The 20,701-nt window shown below is 40.3% G+C and overlaps 1 protein-coding gene across 3 annotated transcripts in view; it reads right to left on the reverse strand.

Annotated features, from left to right (window-relative positions):
• Positions 1 to 271: 271 nt before the first annotated feature.
• Positions 272 to 20,701, reverse strand: part of rhbdl3 (rhomboid, veinlet-like 3 (Drosophila)) — a 31,968-nt gene continuing 11,538 nt past the window's right edge. The window contains exons 1-8 of one of the 3 annotated variants that reach the window (XM_089007060.1): positions 13,384 to 13,515; positions 10,299 to 10,457; positions 7,925 to 8,149; positions 7,499 to 7,647; positions 5,968 to 6,080; positions 2,758 to 2,858; positions 2,490 to 2,550; positions 273 to 1,754 (exon numbers count right to left, since the gene is read on the reverse strand). In XM_089007060.1, the coding sequence (XP_088863186.1) occupies positions 1,483 to 1,754; positions 2,490 to 2,550; positions 2,758 to 2,858; positions 5,968 to 6,080; positions 7,499 to 7,647; positions 7,925 to 8,149; positions 10,299 to 10,457; positions 13,384 to 13,485 (1,182 nt within the window). In that variant the 5' untranslated portion in view covers positions 13,486 to 13,515 and the 3' untranslated portion in view covers positions 273 to 1,482. Of the gene's footprint in view, positions 1,755 to 2,489; positions 2,551 to 2,757; positions 2,859 to 5,967; positions 6,081 to 7,498; positions 7,648 to 7,924; positions 8,150 to 10,298; positions 10,458 to 13,383; positions 13,516 to 20,701 lie in introns of those variants that run through there. The other 2 variants (XM_089007058.1, XM_089007057.1) reach the window with 2 other exon arrangements.

Raw genomic sequence — 20,701 nt, forward strand, 5'->3', positions numbered from 1 at the left:
ATGCTGTTCTCGTTTTCATTCATTTTGGTTTCCCCCAGCAGTGTCCACATTATATTTACAGTATTTGCATGATATTCGTGTTGACCTTTTGTTTTTTTTTTAAATCATAATTCAAATTTAACAATGCATAGCATTTTAAATCTATTCAATATGATATAATACGAGTCCAACAGCAATTTGGGACTACAATAATCCCTTGTTTTTTTCGCTACAAAAAAATTCTATTGCAGTGCAGTGAAGTGAATGCCTACATGTATTCTCGCTAAAGGATGAATGGATATTAATAAATTGACAAATTTTTTGGCTTCAGTAGAAAACTGTTTAATGTATTCCAGTATATACATATATCAAATCTACAAAATATCCACAATGTTAAAATATTAAGACCCATCAGTGTTGTGTCACCGCCCTTATAATACATACCTACGTGGACAGATTGTAATTCACTTTTAAATAGGATGCATACAAGATACTATATACAGTACAATGGAGATAGACGAGACAATGTACACTATATACCATTATTTTAGATTAAAATAGGAATACTGTTAATCTGTGTTTAAACACACAATAACCAAAGTTTGTGTGAAGTCGTGAAAAAATATACGGTTAAAAGTACAGTACTATCGACAGATCAAATCAATAAAAATAAGGTATGACGCTTTGACAGAGATAGACAGTATCAATTTCTTTCCCATTTTTGGATTATGACAAATTTGAGTGCGAACTGACACTTCACCATTATCAACAAATAACATCATTGCAGACGTTCACAATCTCTAAACACAACAATTTGGCACCACATCCGACAGTTTAGCATTCTGAATGGCACTTGTGCTTGTGGATTGAGCTATGTGAACACACGTTGGTGCCGTGCGTTGTTTCAGAAAAACTCAAGAGACATGCATTCGGTTCAGATAACATGGAACTGCTCCCTTAATTTATTTTGCTATGAACTTGAAATTGACCATATTATTGCAGCTCACGGTAGCCTAATGGATTTCACTGATGTGCAAGGAAAAACTTTGTATGTTTATTAAAAAATTGTATTATTATTATTATTATTATTATTATTTTAGACATAAAAGTTCTGTAACATTTAAAATCAAGCTCTCTCATAACAAGCTGAATGAGTAGGCACCATCGGATTGAGTTAAACAACAAAGTACGTCCACACATAGATGGAGTTAAAAAAATAAAATGCTTTAAAAATCCTAACCTCTGACTTCAAAATAACTTTAAAATGTATTGGTCATAGGTTTGCTTAAAGGCCCTCGCGTTCTTGCCAGGCAACCATGGCAGACGTGTCCTTGAGGCTTCCCCTTTTTTTGTATTCAATACTGCTCCATTTGGGACGAAGAGGATTAAGTCTGGTCAGATGATTTTCCATGGGAAGGAATTGTAAGGCTTCCTCGAGAAATGCAGCAAATGGATAAAAACAGAGTCCACTTGCCCGGCACAAGAACAAAGGGGCTCCTGGTGTCATGGCGTTGGGGGCAATCGCACATCAAGCAAGCTGTAGGCAAAAATGTTCCAGAATATGGCACAGAGCACAAACAAGGTATAAACGCAGAAGAAAATCCAAAAGAGGGACTGCTCCTGGAGCCTCTGTTCATAATTCTGCAGGACTACCACACCCAGTGTGAGGCCCACCATTACTCCGCCCAGGTGAGCAACAAAACTGGGGTTGGGGCACGGAGGGAAGGCTGGCGGGTAGAAGCGGAGCCACACCGCTCGGCCAAATTCGACACTCACTGCATGTGTGGAAAAAACACACAGTCAGATTCTTTGCTACTGCTACAGACACTCCCCACCTTAAGAACGAGATACGTTCGTAAGCGGTCGTTCGTAAGGTGAATTTGTTCGTGATTTGCTTCAGTGCTATATTTTGTATGGAATGTATGTTTAAGTCAAACACTGAACGAGGAAGTATCAAACACAGACGCTTTAACACTCGTAAAATAAATTACACCTACTGTAGTACGACGGCATATATCCTTGGGTCTTCAGTCAGCCATTACTGTAGCTGCTGACATGTAATTACTGAATGATGTGCCAGCAGCCATTACTTTTTGCTATGCATTGTGTCCTCCTGGAGCGTCAACTGGGAAGAGGGATTTTCTCCCCGCCCACATACTCTACGCAGCCAATCGGAAGCGAGCTCGGCGGATCGGGGCCCGAATTCGGTGGCAAAATTTCAGCAGATTGGTCAGCCTTGGTGTTTGTCGCGTAAACATCCCGCCCTTGAAACCTCCAATGTTTTTTGTGCTTACATGTGTATGAAGCATAGTACACAGCCAATTGCAAGTGGGTTTGGCCAGAAAAAGGCAGGCAATACAAAATCTAACTTACAGTATCTCTGTCTGAACATACCCGCAAAAATATTTGTATGTACCGTTATTCGTAACTCAAATGTTCACAAGTTGGGGAGAGTCTACTAAAAAAATCTCAAGGTTATTTTGCTGCGTAGCCAAAATAATCAGACTTACTGCACACCAGAGCCATGGCCATCCGGAATAATTTAAATTGACACTTCATCCCGGACCAGTTCTATAAAAGAAACAGTATGAACTGTAAAAAAGTAAACATGATGCTCCAAAATCAAGTCTTTTCCCCATCACAAAATGTCATAGAATGTACGGCATTCACAGATGGAGCCACAGCTGCGATCGGACCACAAAAAGAAGCTGCTTTGATGATCTTGTGTAGTGAGGGATGTGATAATCATCTATGCGCATTGAGACGCACACACATTACCATGACTACATTGGCCAGGTGTGCCGAGACCAGGGCATAAACCCCGCCAGACGAACCGACCACAGGAGCTGTCATGTCAGTGACGGACACCGCAAGAGACCCTGCAGAGACCGGAAACATCACATCATGTAAGAGAAGACGTCACCTGGATATTTTTAAACACAAAGATTAGACGTTGATTTATCAGCCTGTGGAAACGGAGGTGGCCACATGAGGTCGCCATTTTGTGCCTCTTTTCGTTGAGATATTTCCCCTCAATGTTGCCTCATAATGGCACGGAATAATGTTTTAATCGATTGCAAACATGGATGCTTTCCTCTTCAGAACTATTTGAATCATATTCATAACTGGATGTGTAACAAGAAAGCATATTCTCCGAATCTGAAGCCATTGTTTTGATTCTCCAGCAATGCAAGACGTCTTGGCGTGACGTCACGAAGTGGGGGCGGGACTTTCTGAAAATGCCCAATTCACAGCTCATTTTTTTGCAGATTTTGGACACTTTAAGTCATTTTTATTGCTGTTTTGCATTTGAATAAAAATATCATACTGCGTGTTTTGGGTATTTTAGATGCTATAAACGTTTTTTTGATGTCAGTTAAGAAACAAAAAAGTGACGTCGGTTGTTCTTTAAACATACTTATATAAACTTTAAACATACTTATATAAGCCTTGAACATAAATTCCATACAAAATATAGCACTAAAGCAACTTAAGAACAAATTGACCTTACGAACGACCATTCGGAACGTATCTCATTCGAAAATTGCAGAGCGTCGAATTAATTGTCACGAAAAATCAATCAAAATTCAACTTTTACTACCGTATAAATGCAAAGCATGCAAATCATTTTTCATTGTGATTGTCTCTTGATTACACTCTTCGTTCAGCTGTCAACAAACAAGTTCATTGAGTCCAACAAAAGGGCACCAATGTGTGTGCACCAAAAGGGCTATTGACCGCTCAATGACTCATGAAGCAACCTATGACCTCTGCCCTGACCCCCATCCCCTCCTCCGTGTCTATGTGCCAGCTGAGCTGCTGTCTGCTGCTTGCCTTGATGTTCTTTTTACAAGATAATTTCAAACATGAGATGATCCCAAAACATTTGAAATATTCTATTATTGATCCAAAAAGGCATGAAAAAAGGACCAACTATAATAGTAATGCAAAATATAGATAAATAAAGACACCAATAAATGAAATGAATGAAACTCCAAATGAATGAAAATCCCAAAAATGATCTTGAGGAGAATTTAAATGGTTGTTGGTCTACCCTGCAGTTGACTGACAACCAGGCCGGGGTTTACCGCGCTTCTTGGCCACAGTCAGTTGGGTTTGCTTCCAATTGACCCGAATGAGGACAAGGTTGAATGATATCGGGACATTTTCAAATAAACACGACTTTTATTATGAAAATGAACAAAGCATTATATTTTGTAGCTTGATGTTGAATTCAGCTGTCATTGAGTGATAAAATATCCAGTAGTATTGAGTGACTTGTAAACAACTGATCATATAATGTGATGACCCAATTACGTTGATATTTACTGGATCGTGTCGATGTCTCAAAGGAAATACGACTTCCAGGTGGACAACAATGAATTAAAAACATTACGGTCCATATAAGCATCCAACGCGTTCTCTCTGCTGGTGGTCGATATCTCATTAAAACAGCTGACATGTGTGTGTCTGATTAATGCTGTGTTCCCCTTCCTCATTTCACTCTGGGCTTAATTCTGTGTAGGCCACCTCAGCTGGTATCCACAGGGGTGCTTGTCACTGACCCGTGCACTCACACATCGCAAACGAGCAACCGCACAGTGGGAGTGATTCAGAGACGGAAGTTTTTTTACATTAATATTAACTCATTCACTGCCATTCACAAATTTAGTCGGGAAATGAAAATATGACAGAGTGCCATTCCCGAATTTGTTCGGGTTTTATTTTTTTTATGCTTGGGTGCTGATAAAGCGCTGGCTATGGCCTATGGCAATATTTCTTTTTTTCCACAAGGGGGTAGTATATCCCTTTTTTCCATGTTAGCGCTTTGTTCCATCTTCTGCTGTTGTGAAAGCGCTATACAGTATATACCAATACATGTATGTATTGCATTGTATTTTGGACAGCGACCCTCATTTCAAGATCATATAACTACAGACCCATATAATTCAGGAATTAACTCTTTTTTATGATGAAAGATGAGAGTCTAAGGTTTCTTACACTGCATTCATTGAATGTTTATGTAGTCCAGGGGTGTCAAAGTCATTTTTTGCCGCGGGCCACATTGTAGTTATGGTTTCCTCTCGAGGGCCGTTATGAATTTGGGGAACCCATTTGAATGTTTAAATCTCTCCAAATATTACATATAGAGCACACAGCAATTTAATGAATAACTCATTTTCAAATCTGAAGTCAAGAATAATGATTTTTATTGTGGTTGACATCCAAAAATATGAAATTTTGGCTCAGATTTTAGCAATCATCATGGAATTTAACAAGTTTGATTTGCTTTCGCGGGCCGAAAAAAAATGATGTGGCGGGCCGGATTTGGCCCGCGGGCCTTGACTTTGACACCTGTGATGTAGTCCTAAAACTCAATACTCTGTGGGTCCTGCAATTTGAGTCACAATGACAAAAAAAAAACCCTGGCAGTGGAGTGGACACATTTTTGCACGTTTAGCAGTGAATGAGTTAATCCAAGTCTGAATGCAGCATTTCATGTTTTGACCATTTCGTGGACTTCCCCTATTTTGGTAAGAAATGCACAAGGCCATTCAGACAACAATATCCTGTGATTTTTGCTGGATGATTGGTAGCTTCTTCAAACTCACAATCGCCACATTCAAACTCAAAGATGTGTTTTGTTTTTAGGATCAAACCAGCTATTGAGCGTATTATTTTCTTTGTGGTTTGATCAAACTCTGTTTGCCATTATTCTTAGGACACCGCTTAATTGTGCATGTCAAGGGCCGGTTCTGATGTACCCGTACGGCTCAACCCCCAAAAGACGGCCCACAGAGCCATCTGTCCAGATGACACACACAGATGACGGGGAAAGTGATACTGAGAATCAAACAGATGGGGCATGCAATTGGGCTTAAAATGTGAGACCTTGTGTTTTTTTTCAGTGTGTCATGGTGCATAAAACATGTATGCATATCATCTATGAATATGATGAACCCATGCGGTGCTTGTTGGCCCGCCCACCTGCCAGGACGCCACACGCGTAGACAAATCCGATCCTTGTCGCCCCGTGGACCATCTCGAGAGGGACTCCCACCAGCAGCTGCATGGCCATGTTGAGGCTCAGGTGTTCAATCCTGTAACACACAGACACGCACAGAATTATCAGGAGATAAAACATGTCAATCTCAAGGGAGAGGTATGATTTTAAGATGAAGGAAATGAAATATAATTAGTGGGTATCTAATGTTTTGTGGGTATGCTTGACTAGTTTAATTCATTCACAGCCAGATGTGCAAATATGTGTCCACTGCAGTGCCAAGGTTTTTCTCATTGTCACTCAAATTGCAGGATCCACAGAATATTGCGTTTGAGGACTACATAAACATTCAATACAGCATAAGAAATCGTAGACTCTCTTTTTTCATCAGATAAAAAGAGTTAATTCCTAAATTATATGGCTCTGGGGTTATATGAGCTTGAAATGAGAGTGGCTGTCCAAAATACAATGCAATACATACATATTGGTTTATTTAGGGCTTTAAGAACAGCAGATGCTGGAACAAAGCACTAACATGGAAAAAAAGGAAAATGCTGCCCCCTTGTGGAAGGGAAAACGTTGGCAATGTCGGCACCCAAACACGAAAAATCAAAACCCGCACAAATTCGGGAATGGCGCTCCATGTCATATTTTCAATTCCTGATTTAATTCGTGAATGGCAGTAAATAAGTTAATGCAGTGTTCAATCAGAATTTTGCACAGCAGTCAGTGTAAATACAGTCAAAATGTTTGTGTATTCAGGAAAAATGATACGTGACTAAATAAATGCATAATAAAAATTAAAAAAAACGTTTTTAAACACACCCTGAGGCAGGACAAAAACATTTCCTGCGGCCTTCAAAGCTGTAGCACCCTTCCTTCCAAACCTCATTTAAGCAGCAGAAACGCTCTCATTTGTATCCAAAATCCAAAACAGCAGCTGCCATAATAATCTTGCCTCTCTTTTCCGGTTCCTCATTTGCTCATTTTCACCGTGTGAATAAAAGAACACCAGCTCGGCTTGATGTTTGCTGACAGATAAATGACAAACTGCAGTAAATGGGGCCAACGTGGCGCTGAAAAGCGGCATGTTGTGACTGCGTCGAGCACACAACAAAGAGCCGCGGCAGGAATAAGTACAAAGCGTCCCGGCAAACAAGCGCGCAAACAATTTCCACTAAGTGTGCCAATAACTCTCTGAGGCCGTTGAAGTTGGGTTCGATTCCGGCCTTCCTGTGTGGAGTTAGCATTAATGTTCTTCTTCTTTCCATCACACCAAATCAGTGTCCTCCATCTTCCGAGGTTTGATTCGCAGCTATATAGCTAAGAGACAGACAGCCAGATCGCTAGCGAGCGAGATAGCTATACAGCTACATAATGTTGTCTATGTGTGCCCTGCAATTGGTTAGCAACCAGTTCAAGGTGTCCCTTACCTCCTGCCCGAAGACGGCTAGGATTGTAAAATAGATGCATAGATGATTTTGTGTTGTGGTTGCAGTTTGTCGTACAACTCACCCAGTGTGCATGAAAACGTAGCTGAGGTACCTCCAGGCCTGGGCCCGAAGCTGGGGGTGGTAAGGTAGAGGACTCCTAAGGAATGATGGGCTGGACACCTGCAGAACTAGGCGGTCCATATGACATCCATAATAAAAGAAAACGACGACCTAGGGCAGGAAATACAGACAGACAGCGGCAGTTATAGTAATAATAATGAAAATGAAACATACATTTCTCCTCCGTGAGAGTAATAAAGGCGAATGTAAATCTAATCTAATCTAATCTAATCTAATCTAATCTAATCTAATCTAGTTACTAAGAGTTTTGTAATAATTGTATTTTGTCTTTTCTTAGATATATTTTTTTGTGGTTTTTATGTTGTGCAAAACGTGTTCGACAAACTGTTCTACCATTTCAATCCATTCTTCAAACAAGATCATTTACCTCAAGAACGGTGATGGTCAAGATCAACCATGGCGGGGGCCAGTAGTTGTAGCTGTCAAAGTACCACTTGCGATCCACTTCCCGCGGCAACGTCTCATAAGCAACGTGTCGGACAAGGCGTTGGGATAGACCCAGACCGACCTCATCCCGCAGACTGCTACCCTTTAGGTGCCTGCCCCCCTGGAGGATCGCTCTCCGGAAGCTATTGGAACGCTTGTTACTCATCTGGAAACAAGGGATATTTGATTTGAATTAAAGTTTAACACATCCACTGATAAGTGTTGTGGTGACTTGGATGCACAGTCTAAGTTGAGTTCCCACACTGAGACAGTTAGACTCAGTTATAGTCTAAATCGTCATCTGAATTCATATGTGCCGTGCAATAACCTGACTAAATTGCGGTGGTAGGATTCAGAACCATAACGCGAATAGCAATTATCATAAAAAAACGACTACAGCTTTGTGTTTGCTTTCAACATTTAGCTTGTGGCAGACGTGCACATTTCACCATGACGTCCCTGATCCACTGGTGCAAAGGACATTTTAATCCTCTCTTCTTTCATCTACTGTATAACTGCTTCATACAACAAAGAAGGTACAGAAAGTGTTGTAATATTATTTCGGTTTTCTGTTTTTGGTCTTTTGACTTCAAGATGGCGCAGCGAGAGTGGCTGCCTTTCCAGCAGCTTCTGTATTTTGTTTTTCTACTTCAGAATCAGAATCAGAATCATCTTTATTGCCAAGTATGTAGAACACACAAGTAATTTGTTTCTGGTCGAACACGCTGCACTAGTATCATCATCAACAAAATTGCAAAGAGACACTATACAGTTCAAGTACTTCTTCCTTTCATCTTTTTTCCATGATTTTGCTTCTGTATCTAATAATTTTTTCCATAATTTTGCTTCTGTAAAATGTACATTTTTCCACTGCGAGACTCATAAAAGCTAATCAAAAAATGGGTAATTGACACCCCTGCCACACAATGACCATAATTGCTGCTATTAACTCATTCACTGCCAGACGATGTGCAAAAATGTGTCCACTCTAGTGCCAGGGTTTTTGTCATTTTCACTCAAATTGCAGGACCCACAGAATATTGAGTTTTAGGACTACATGAACATGCAATGCAGCGCAAGACATCTTAGACTTAGACTCTCTTCTGTTATTAGAAAGAAATTAATTCCTAAATTTTATTGGTCTGGGGTTATTTGAGGTGAAAATGGGGGTGGCTGCACAAAAGGCAAATGCTGCCCCATCATGGGAGGGAAAACATTGCAGGTCTGAGCAGAGCTTTATCGGCACCGCCCTTCGCAAGAAAAAGCAAACCGGAACTAATTCAGGAATGGCGCTATATGTCATGCTTTTGAATTTCCGAATAAATTCGGGAATGGCAGTGAATGAGTTGATAGTTTAAACCGTAAGTGTATAGTAGTCTATAATTCAAAACACTTTGTAGTTGAACACATTTTCAAATTCATCTTAAATTTTATCTGTGAAAATAAATCCTTCCAGATGATGTGCTTTGATTGCCTGCTTCCTGGCTGACACCCAATGCTAATCACTCAGTCAGGATGCAACACTTGACCAAAGTTAAAGAAGCAAAAATAAAAGAATTGGTCTCACTTTTCCGAAACATTTGGAAGAGAGCATCCTCAGTCAACTCTCGACATGCACTCAATGTATGATTAAGTCTGATGAGGCAGCTTTCTGAGCAGAGGCAAAGCAGACTATAGAATACCATTATCCTCACCTAGCAACCAACAAAAACCCTTCCCCTCACCACTGTTTGCTTCTAAGGAATTCAACTCCCTTCCAAGAAATGTCCCTTTTATTGGGGTGGCCAGGTCAGTTTTACACAGTCGAGCCATGTTGTTACTTTCATTGTTACTCTGTAAAATTAAGCTTTATTTAACTCATTCACTGCCAGACGATGTACAAAAATGTGTTCACTCCAGTGCCAGGGTTTTTGTCATTTTCACTCAAATTGCAGGACCCACTGAATATTGAGTTTTAGGACTTCATAAACATTCAATGCAGCGTAAGAAACCTTACACCCTCTTCTTTCATCAGAAAAAAAATATTTAATTTCAAGGGTCTGGAGTTATATGAGCTTGAAATGAGGGTTTCTGTCCAAAATATAATGCAACACATTAATAATGGTTTTATATAGAGCTTTAACAACAGCTGAAGCTGGAACAAAGCGCCAACATGGAAAAAAAGGAAATGCTACCCCCTTCTGGAAAAGAAAAAAACAGTACAGTATTTCGGGTAATCTATTTTTTGTTGCTAGTTCACGAATTCCAGTGTGAAACACAAACAGACCAAAACGATGACAAACAAGACTAAAACACAGAAATCGTAACAGCCTCACCAAATTGACAAAGTCCTGGTAGCAGATTTTTCCATCAGAGTTGCCATCGGCGAGGGCCAAGAGAACTTCGAGCTTGTGGGGGTCCAGCTCCGAGCCATGCGTCGCCAACAGGTCCCTAAAGCGCTCTGTACTGATGAAGCCGGAATTGTCCGAGTCATACTATAGGTCAAAAAAAAAAAAAAAAAAAAAAAAAAAAAAAAAAAATAAAAAGGCACAGTAAAAAACAAGTTCTTTATACATATTAACATTGTCTGTATACAACCATCACATCCACCAATAATCGTAAATTAGTATTGCAGGAAAAACGTCATCAATGGATAAAAATGTTTACCAATCGAGCATGCAGCAATGTAAAACGTTCATTTATCTATTCATCCATCCATTTTCTGGCATGCTGGTATATATAAGAGTGCTATACCAGCACTCTTCAGACAGTAGGTGGGGAAGACCCTGAACTGGTTCCCAGTCAATCATAGGGCACCCACAGACTAACAACCATCCGTGCTCACACTCACACCTCTGACCAATTTTAGAGTGGTCCATTAACTCATTCATTCCCAGAAATGTGCAAAAATGTGTCCACTCCAGTGCCAGGGTTTTTTTCATTGTCACTCAAATACCAGGAATATTACCAGGAACCACAGAATATTGAGTTTTGGGATTACATAAACATTCAATGCAGCGTAAGAAACCTAAGGCTCTCTTCTTTCATCAGAAAAAAAGCTCATTCCTAAACTATTTGGGTCTGGGGTTATCTGAGCTTGAAATGAGAGCGGCTGTACAAAATATAATGTGCTAACCACTCTAGCAACTCTAACACCATTACAAAATGTAAAAACACAAAATTGTACATTTTCGAACAGCATAGGAAACCATGTAGAAAAGTGTTCGATGGAAAAAAAAAATGTGTTCCACAGGTAATTGCGTACATGCCACTGTTCACACTAAGCAATCAACACTGTTGAATGAATGACACTGTTACCCATAAGTGTTAGTTAAAGTTCAATACCTCCCAACACCTCCACTCCCCAAAAGAGTCAGCAGAACAACAGGCAGTAAACACGCAAGCTTGGCAAGCTGCCATGTTCTACTCTCTACGGACCAACGGAAATAATGAACTTCAATGCTACAGCAGACACACTGCCAATATTGTTTTGTGAGTGGCGTGCATGAACAAATAGAGTATTTATTGATTTTGAAGCTGACAAATGTTAACACCCTCGGGCAGGTCAATGCTTTTTTAATACCACCCCCCCCCACCCCATTTTCATGAAAGTGTTTTGTCTTTACTGGGTTGTTTGTATCAGATAAATATGGCACTGAACGTGTAAATAACAGGACGGGTGGCATTTGGGAGAGCAGCTGTTCTCAAAGAGGAGGTGTGGCAGCTTGTAAGAAATTAAATGGAAACGTTAAAGGCTATAATGCCGTTTTTTTACAAGGATCTACAATAAGACCTCTTCTACGGTGAAGTGGAAAACTATGAAAAGGAATTTACTAACAAGATCGTGACCTTGGAAACCTGTTTTGACAAGCGTGCTCTTTGAGTTCAAAGGACAAACAATGTATCTCAAGGCACAACTGACAGTATATCCTCGAAAATACTGTTTGATACATTGCCGCCGACTCCGTGATCAATGACAAAGTGGAACCATATCAAACCACAGGTTATTACTGTATTTCAGGTATTTAGGCAGTAAACCAAATATTAAGTCATTCACTGTCAGACGATGTGCAAAAATGTGTCCACTCCAATGCCAGGGTTTTTGTCATTTTCGCTCAAATTGCAGGACTCAGAGAATATTGAGTTTTAGGATGACATAAACATTCAATGTAGGGGAGTGTCTGTATTTTTTTTCTGATGAAAGGAGAGAGTCTCCTTTCATCAGAAAAAAAATACAGACACCCCCCAACTTACGAACGAGATATGTTCCAAACGGTTGTTCGTAAGGTGAATTTGTTCGGAAGTTGCTTCAGCGCTATATTTTGTCTGAATGTATGTTTAAGGCTATATACGTATGTTTAAGGCTTGTATAAGTAACCTGTATTGGGTTGGACTGAAAAATTCATGTTTAATAAAATATATGCTCTATAAAGATATGCACATGTACAACTGGAGAGAATACTACATGTTACTACAAAAATGTTCGGATGTACCGTTGTTTGTAACTCGAATGTTCGTAAGTAGGTGAGCGTCTGTAATTAATTCCTAAATTATATGGGTCTGAAGTTATCTGAGATTGAAATGGGGGTGGCTCGACAAAAGGCAAATGCTGCCACCTCATGAGAGAGAAAAACATTGCCAGAGGTCTGACCAGCACTTTATCGGCAGCCCCCGGGAATGGCGCTCCACGTCATACTTTTCAATTCCTGAATACAGTCGGGAATGGCAGAAAATGAGTTAATATTCCATGGGAGATGTACAGACTGCTGTGACTGCCTACATGCCCCAGAATTGGATTGGATTGGATTTTCCTTTATTAGTTTCGGAGTGGAGAAATTTACATTTCACAGCAGCAAAACGATAAAAGGAATGAAAGTAGAAAAACAAAATACATGAGCTGCTGGAAAGGCAGCCATTCTCGCGGCGCCGTCTTGAAGTCAAAATAACAAAAAAACAAATATGACAAAACAAAGACAATATTACAACACAAAGACACAGAGAGGCATTCATTCTTTAGCACTTTCTGTACCCTCTTTGTTTCATAAAGCAGTTCTAGATGAAAGAGGATAGGATCAACGCATCTTTTCACCAGTGGATCAGGGACATCATATTGGAATGTGCACGTCGACTACAAGCTAAATGTTGAAAGCAAACACGCAGCTGTAGCATCCATTGACAAAATATTATAAGAATATTATAAGAATATTATAAGAATATTACATTTCGCAAGTGTGCTCTTATCAAATGTGAGAAAAACAGTCAATATTTTTAACATCTGCTGGATAGGAGTTGGCCTGCACATATTCACTCTCTGACTATGATTAACACCAGATACACTGTGACATCTACTCCTACCACAAACACACACACAATCACTATATAAAACTGAAAGTGAAGCTTCAGTCCCCAAAAAGAACCAACCTTCTGTTGCAGTAAATCAAACAGATTCCGCTGGAGGCATTTTCCCATGATGAAGTGAAAACATGAACAGGAAGCAGGGTCACCGCAAAAAACAATGCACATGTGTGCGTGTGTCTGTTCTCATTGTCATATTGTTTGAGCCAAACCGCAGTGGGTCATTTCCAACCAGGGCGAAAGGATTACAGCTCAATTTAAGACCCTAACAGTACACCTCCCCCATTGCCCTCTCACACGCGCACATTGATATCCTTTTTTTTTTCAAAGGATGGGAATTATTATTTTGCTTCCCTAAAATATCAATTCATTGAAAAATAAATGATCAAGATAGACAGATTTGGTGGTCACTACCTTGTGTCTATGTGAAAAGATTTTTTCATTTTTAATTGAGGTCATTTAACCCTTTCAGCAGTAACCCTGTAACCTGACAAGCACTTTCATAACAGCTGCCCATAAACGGTTTAATAAAAAAAGGTCACTTCATCTTATGAAACTGTGACAGGCTAAAGCACCAGATTAAAAAAAAAAGCACGTTAAAAATATGCGCAGACCATAGATGAAAATGATTGACCGCTTTCATAAGCATTCATATTAAAAGCACCTTTGCAGTGTGGAGAACGAAACTGCAGTGCGGCAAAGCAACGAGGGGACAATGGGGGTCTTTTAGGGTGCACTGAGGAATTGCGTTCAGAAAAACTATTCTCTCTGTTTTGCATTCTTATTGTCCAAAACATAAATATTAAGGACTTGCCTGAAGCCCAAAGAAATACAAAGCCTCGTATCAAATATGCAGAATGGCAACAAAAAAAAAAACATTTCATGATGTTTTTGCCTCTGGGTGATTGACTGGGTCCAAAATAAAGAAACTTTCAAGCAGCTTGTGAAATCATTTTAAATAGTTCTAACATATAATGAACATTTAATCCTGAAAATACAGACCAAGAAGTAAGAAAAAAAGATCCATATACATAGTGCTTATTATTAATTCTGTACTTGTGTTAAAGTTTGGATTTCACAGACACTGGGTGAGATTCTCTTCCATGGTTACATTATGTAAAGCATACTTACAAACCTATATTTTTTAAATCATTAAAGTTCATCAGTATTCCTAAATGGTAGATTCCAATTGACAAATATAAACATCTATGGCAGTGAAGGGGTTAATTGTAAAATAAATGGAAGTACTGAAGCCTTTGACCAATTCCGACAGGATGCATGCTGGGAACTATGTCGGACGCGGCTTGCAGGTGCACAGTAGCGATGGGCATGATTGACTGTTAACATGCATCTCCTGTCTCATTCAACGTGCTAGCTACCCTCCAGGTACAAATACGGTGCGGAGAATGACTTATATTTTACTTGTGAGGCATGACAAGCATGACAGGTATAGCATAAAAAAATAAAAAAATAAATATGTCCTGCGGGTGTCGAAATGTCACATGTTGGAATTGTAACATCCGCCTACGGGCTGATGCGGAATGGCAGGCGTGACTGTGGCTAATCACCGTGGCAACTGGCGTTACAAGACACACAGAGTGTGCGTGTACTACTGTTATACTGGGCGTATGTGTGAATGTTTTAAATGGATGCATATTGTGGATGCTGTGAACAGTGGAAAATAATTGGGAATTGTATTGACGGAGGTGGTGGAAGGAAAGTTGGAAGAGCAGGTCTGAGGAAGGCAGAAGAAAAGTAATGGGGGAGGCTGGTCTGAAGCAGAAAGAAGAAGGAAGGAAAGACTGCAGAAAGGAAGGCATGAGGAAGGCAGAAAAGAGGAACAAATGAGGTACAGCATAGAAGGAGTGAGGTTATGAAGAAGGGTATATGCAAAGAAAGCAAAGAAAATAATGGGGTGAAAGGTAAGACAATCAGAAAAGTGGTTTCAAAGAGTGATACAATTCAAATGATGGAAAGCCGGAAGGCACAAAAGTTAAGTTTAAGTGAGGGAAGGAGAGCTATATGTTTCACAAATAAAAATCTAAGGGAAGAAAGGATGGATGGTGAACGGAAGGAAGGAAACATTCACTGAGGTAAAAGAAGGCAGGAAAGATGTCCGGAAAAGCTGGTGGGGAATACAGCATCAAAAACAGCGGGCAAATATTCAACAGAGAAAAAAAGGACAGAAGTGATGCCAGAACAAAAAGCAAATCTGAAGGAAGGGAAGAAAGCACAGACGCTCGCCGACTTACAAACATTCGAGTTACGAACAACGGTACATATGAACATTTTTGCAGGTACATATTTCGAAAAATGTTCGGACAGAGATGCTGTAAGTTAGATTTTGTATTGCACACCTTTTCTTGGCGGAGCTCGTTTACGATTGGCTGCATTGAGTATGTGGGCGGGGAGGGAATCCCTCTTCCCAGTTGACGCTCCAGGAGGACGCGATGCATAACAAAAAGTAATGGCTGCTGGCACGCAATTCAGTAATTCTGTTTTTGATACTTCCCCATTCAGTATTTGACATAAACATACATTCCGTAGAAAAGATAGCACTGAAGCAACTTATGAACACATTCACCTTACGAACGACCACTCGGAACGTATCTCGTTCGTAAGGTGGGGAGTGTCTGTAGTCAGGTATGAAGAAATCTCTACCTAGCTAGCTATCTATTAGTTATCTAAATAGCTATATATCTATATATTTGTGATCTATTTGCTAGCTAGCTAACTTTCTATGTTAGCTAGTTGCCGCTGCTCACCCACAGAAAAACTGATCCTGTGAATGTAATGGGACCTTGAGAGTTTTGAATGGCACTTATAAATGAAATGAAATGAAATGTAATATTATTATTATTATTATTATTATAAAGTACAGGAAAGTTGCTAGTTTCCTTGACTAATTGCATCCAAGGAGAATAGCTAGCAGGTACAATGGACGCCCATTGGCCTTCTCATGTTAATAAGCCCCTTCACACTAGGGTGGGGTCGGCTCAATGTGACACTGTTCAAGTCGCTATTTCTGTCTCACACACACACACACACACACACACACACACACACACACACACACACACACACACACACACACGCACGCACGCACGCACGCACGCACACACACACACACACACACGCACACGCACACGCACACGCACACACACACACACACACACACACACACACACACACACACACACACACACCCGAGGAAGTACATCATCAGTGCCATTGGACATCGAAAGAGTAGTGGTGGTCTGGGGGTTTATCGTCAAGCCTGCCGGCTGACTTGGCCTCATTTAGCGGACTAGTTCAAGTTGAATAGAGCCGACAGCTTGTCAGCGGGCGGCGATCTGAATGGGAGGTGCGGAGAGGTAGGGGAGGGGGTACTCACTCATTTTGAAGGGTGGCTGACATTGGCTAAGAGGAACACGGCCAAGTGCGTGGGGCCACCTGATGTCATGGATGCACAGGTGGTGATGGATGAGAGCTATTTTTCAATACAAGCATGGCCTGATCCACCTGTGATTCGCTCATCTTTTATATAAAAATACACATGCAATGTAATCACATGTATTGTGATTTTACATGAATCCAGAGCAAATTCACTTAACATAAGGACGAGGGACAGGAAGAGAAACGAAATCACAAACTTTGCTCCTAGGGAAGGAAAACTTTTTACAATAACATGAATGGGAGGCGTAAACGTCAAACGTGGTGCTGGCCACTCAGCTCAGTTTGGTGTGGAGCCTAAGCTCCACATCGCATTTGAAGGGATTTCACTCATTTACAATTTCTCTTGAAAAGGAAATAGAAAACAGAAAATAAATCAGATAATTATGCATGAACGAGATTTGCCAACGTGGATGCTAGAACAGTGAAACAAACACTCCCACATTAACCTAGCACTAGCTAGCGGCTACATCAAACATGGAAGGATTTAAAACACAAAACATCGGTTTACACTCAAGATATCTTTCAAATCAGTTTGTGGAAGGATTTTGTATTTGTTCAAACTCTGACTTGGTTTGCCGCAAAGGAGCAATGAAGTAAATGTCGATACAAATTACAAAATTGGGAATTTTTAGTACGAAGTCGAGGTCTACAAAAAAATCAAGTAGTATGGAAGCCTATCATTGGTGGTCATAGAACATAATAAGTCAGGACAAAAGAATCAGATTAGCTTTAGGGAATAGTCCTCTGCTCCCCCCAACTTTAGAGCAGGGACCTATCAAAGCAGAGGTCTGGAACCGCCACCTCTGGACATTAGCTACCAGCAAATCTTTAGTTAGCTGACGAAGCTCTTTGGATGACGAACGAAACATCCGACACCTTCAAAGAAGTACAGATGACGGCTGAAGAAACCTTTTCATTGATGGACCGCTCCTGTACGACTAAGAGTTTACACAGAAGCCCATCATTGGTAAAGTTAAAATTGTGCAGTGGGCTTCTTCTTAAAAACAAAATTGACGAGACTGCGCTGTGATAAGAATCTAAGTACGCATGAGTCTTTGTTCACCAAATGCAAGCAGACAAACTTACCTCTACCACAGTGTGGGCGTAACCCAACAGCTCCAGGCTCGAGCCAGCACCACTGCCAACTCGCTAGCTAGCGACCCGTTTCATTGTTCTCCAATAGAGGGTGGATTCAGAATAATCCAGACAAAAGAACTATTGTATCGCCAAGAAAGGTCAAGATGCAGGAATGCTGCACGGCGCAAAATTGTTATTCCGATTCACTCCTCAAAAGATGGGGAAACACACGAAAAAGAGGAATGTGACAAGCAGCTTTGACTTCAGATCATTAATTGCCCACACATCACCTCTCCCATTGTGGAAAACCCCTCAAGAAAAGGTCAAGCGTTCGCATTCAGACAAAGAGCAGTTTGCCATTCACATCACGATTCATCCCCTTTTACGCCCGGCCCGGCCAGTGCTATGACCACGTACACGACACATAACTAATGTCACTGCGAGATTTGTAACAGCTTCCAAATCTTAATGCCAGTTAATACCGTTGGAGAAACACCAAGTGGATGCAGAGGTGAAGTCGAAGTTCTTAGATGTATATAAGCAAAACTGGCATCTTGTTGGCGAAAATGAATGTGTATGTGTATCGATAGATGTGACGTCATTCGCATTCCGATAGTTCGCGGCCAACAAAGTCAATATCAGGATTTAATTAACAATTTTTCTGGAATATGAGGTGCAATGATATATTTAAAAACATTTTTCATACATAAGGTGCACTGCATTATAAGGGGCACCTGTAGTGAATGACATACAGTAAAGTCTCGTTATATCGATATTCTCTGGAGTCGGAAAAAATATCGATACAACCGGACTATCGATATATCCAATCCTGCGGCATGTAAATGTTCTCCTTGCGTTCATAGAAATAGTATCATAATAAGCAGTACTATCGATATAACCGATATCGCTATAACGAGACTTTACTGTATTTTTTTTTCATACATAAGGCGCACTGGATTATGAGGCGCATGGTCAGCTTTTGAAAAAATCTGCGCTTTATAATGCAGAAAATACGGTAGTTAAAAATAATGAACTCAGACAGATTAATTGTTTTGAACTTGTGAGTCGTGTTTCAAGTTCACTGTCGATTTCTGACGAATTGCCTCTGTCACAGGATTTATGCCAACTCTATCAATCAGAATCACCTGTCTCCAAAATGGAGTTCACATTCGCGCACACACATACACATGCACACAGTATGCGACAGACCCACACTCACCCACGCAGCCTTCTGAGGCCAACATATACATGCACCATTTCCTCGTCAAAATTGTCTGTAACCAAGCAACCACCACGACCTAAGCCAGCGTATGTGCACCGAAACACTTGCCACACGTGGTACTTGAAGATGTGTGGTTGGATGTAACGCGTTGAGGTATTATTTTTAATCCCCACTTTTGATGCACAGGCGCAAGCACGCAATCAGGATCAAGTAAGTTTTGACAAGCGTCTGAAAAACCCTGATTGAAAAGCTAACGTCATACACACCACAGTGCCTTCTGTTCATTTTCACTGACGTTAACGGTGCTTCGTGCTCTTTTGACTGAATGAGAAAGTGCTCATTAACAATGCTTTTTGGGGAAGCAACAAATCCCGTGTGAGAGCAACAGCTGCACGATACATCCATTTCATATCGGTGGATATGCTCACACTGAAGTCACCATTTGAAGTAAAAAATAAATAAATTGACAGATGTACAAGTCAGACGGAGGTCATAAATCTTGATATCGCACATTCGAGAAGGGTTTCTGTGGCAAAAATGTTAATCCTAGGACATCACGTTCGAGCCATTACAGTGAGACCTCAACTTACGAACTTAATTGGTTCCCAGGCAGAGTGTGTAAGGCGAAAAGTGTGTATCTCAAAAACAAAATTTCCATAGGAAACCATTAAAATGAGAATAATCCATTCCCGGGTTTCCATAAAATATACTTTTCAACTAAATAAGCCTTAAAACTACACACAACATACCTTATTCTATGTATAATAAATGTGCTATTGTATTGTAATGAAGGAAATACACTGCATTGTATCATAAAGTCACTTTATTTACATTTGTGATTTATGGCTTGATGGAATGTCGTTGGAGGTCGAAGGTCAAAGGGAATTGCTGTTTGGAAAGAGAGGCACATTACATGACGAATGTAATTAAAGAAAAAAACTGTGCTGTAAAATAAAGTTTTATTTACCTTTTTGATGGTCGTTAATGGCTTATGGAAGGAGAGTCACCTTCCATAAGGACTGTTGGTAACTTAACCTCTGGTGCTGTTCGGTCGTGTGCTTCAGCCGAAGATCACTCCGCCAGCCGTGGTGGGTGTGTATTATGAAAATAGTGCTTATTACAAGGTCTAATTTCCATAAATTTGACGTTTGTAAGACAAAAAGTTTGTAAGTTGAGGTGTTTGTAAGTTGAGGTCTCACTGTATTTGGTTCTTGTTTCTTCGTGTGCTCTAACGACTCATCCAGCGGATAGATAAACACCCCATATCAGATTCAGAATCATCTTTATACAATACAATACATATTGATTGAGATAGATTTTTATGGCGCTTTAACAACAACTGAAGCGGTAAAAAAATGCCTGAAAATGGACATCTATTATATACAAGAAATAAAGCAGTCACAAAGATAGTAGAAATCACCAGGGGGTAAAATAAAGATCAAGTCGGAATCAATCATACATATTCCTTCCTCCTCATCTACTCCCCCCTATTTACACATTCACATGTGTAAATAAACACACTCAGACACCACAAGCTGGAATACGGTTGAAAAACACTAGTCGATAGATTGCTGAAGGGATGGAGGAGGAGGCATTGAGAGTGAGGAGCGGAAGCCCCTTGAGGTGACT

This window comes from Hippocampus bargibanti, linkage group LG10 (assembly GCF_051943395.1).
Source record: "Hippocampus bargibanti isolate YZ-2025 linkage group LG10, ASM5194339v1, whole genome shotgun sequence".
NCBI lineage: Eukaryota > Metazoa > Chordata > Actinopteri > Syngnathiformes > Syngnathidae > Hippocampus > Hippocampus bargibanti.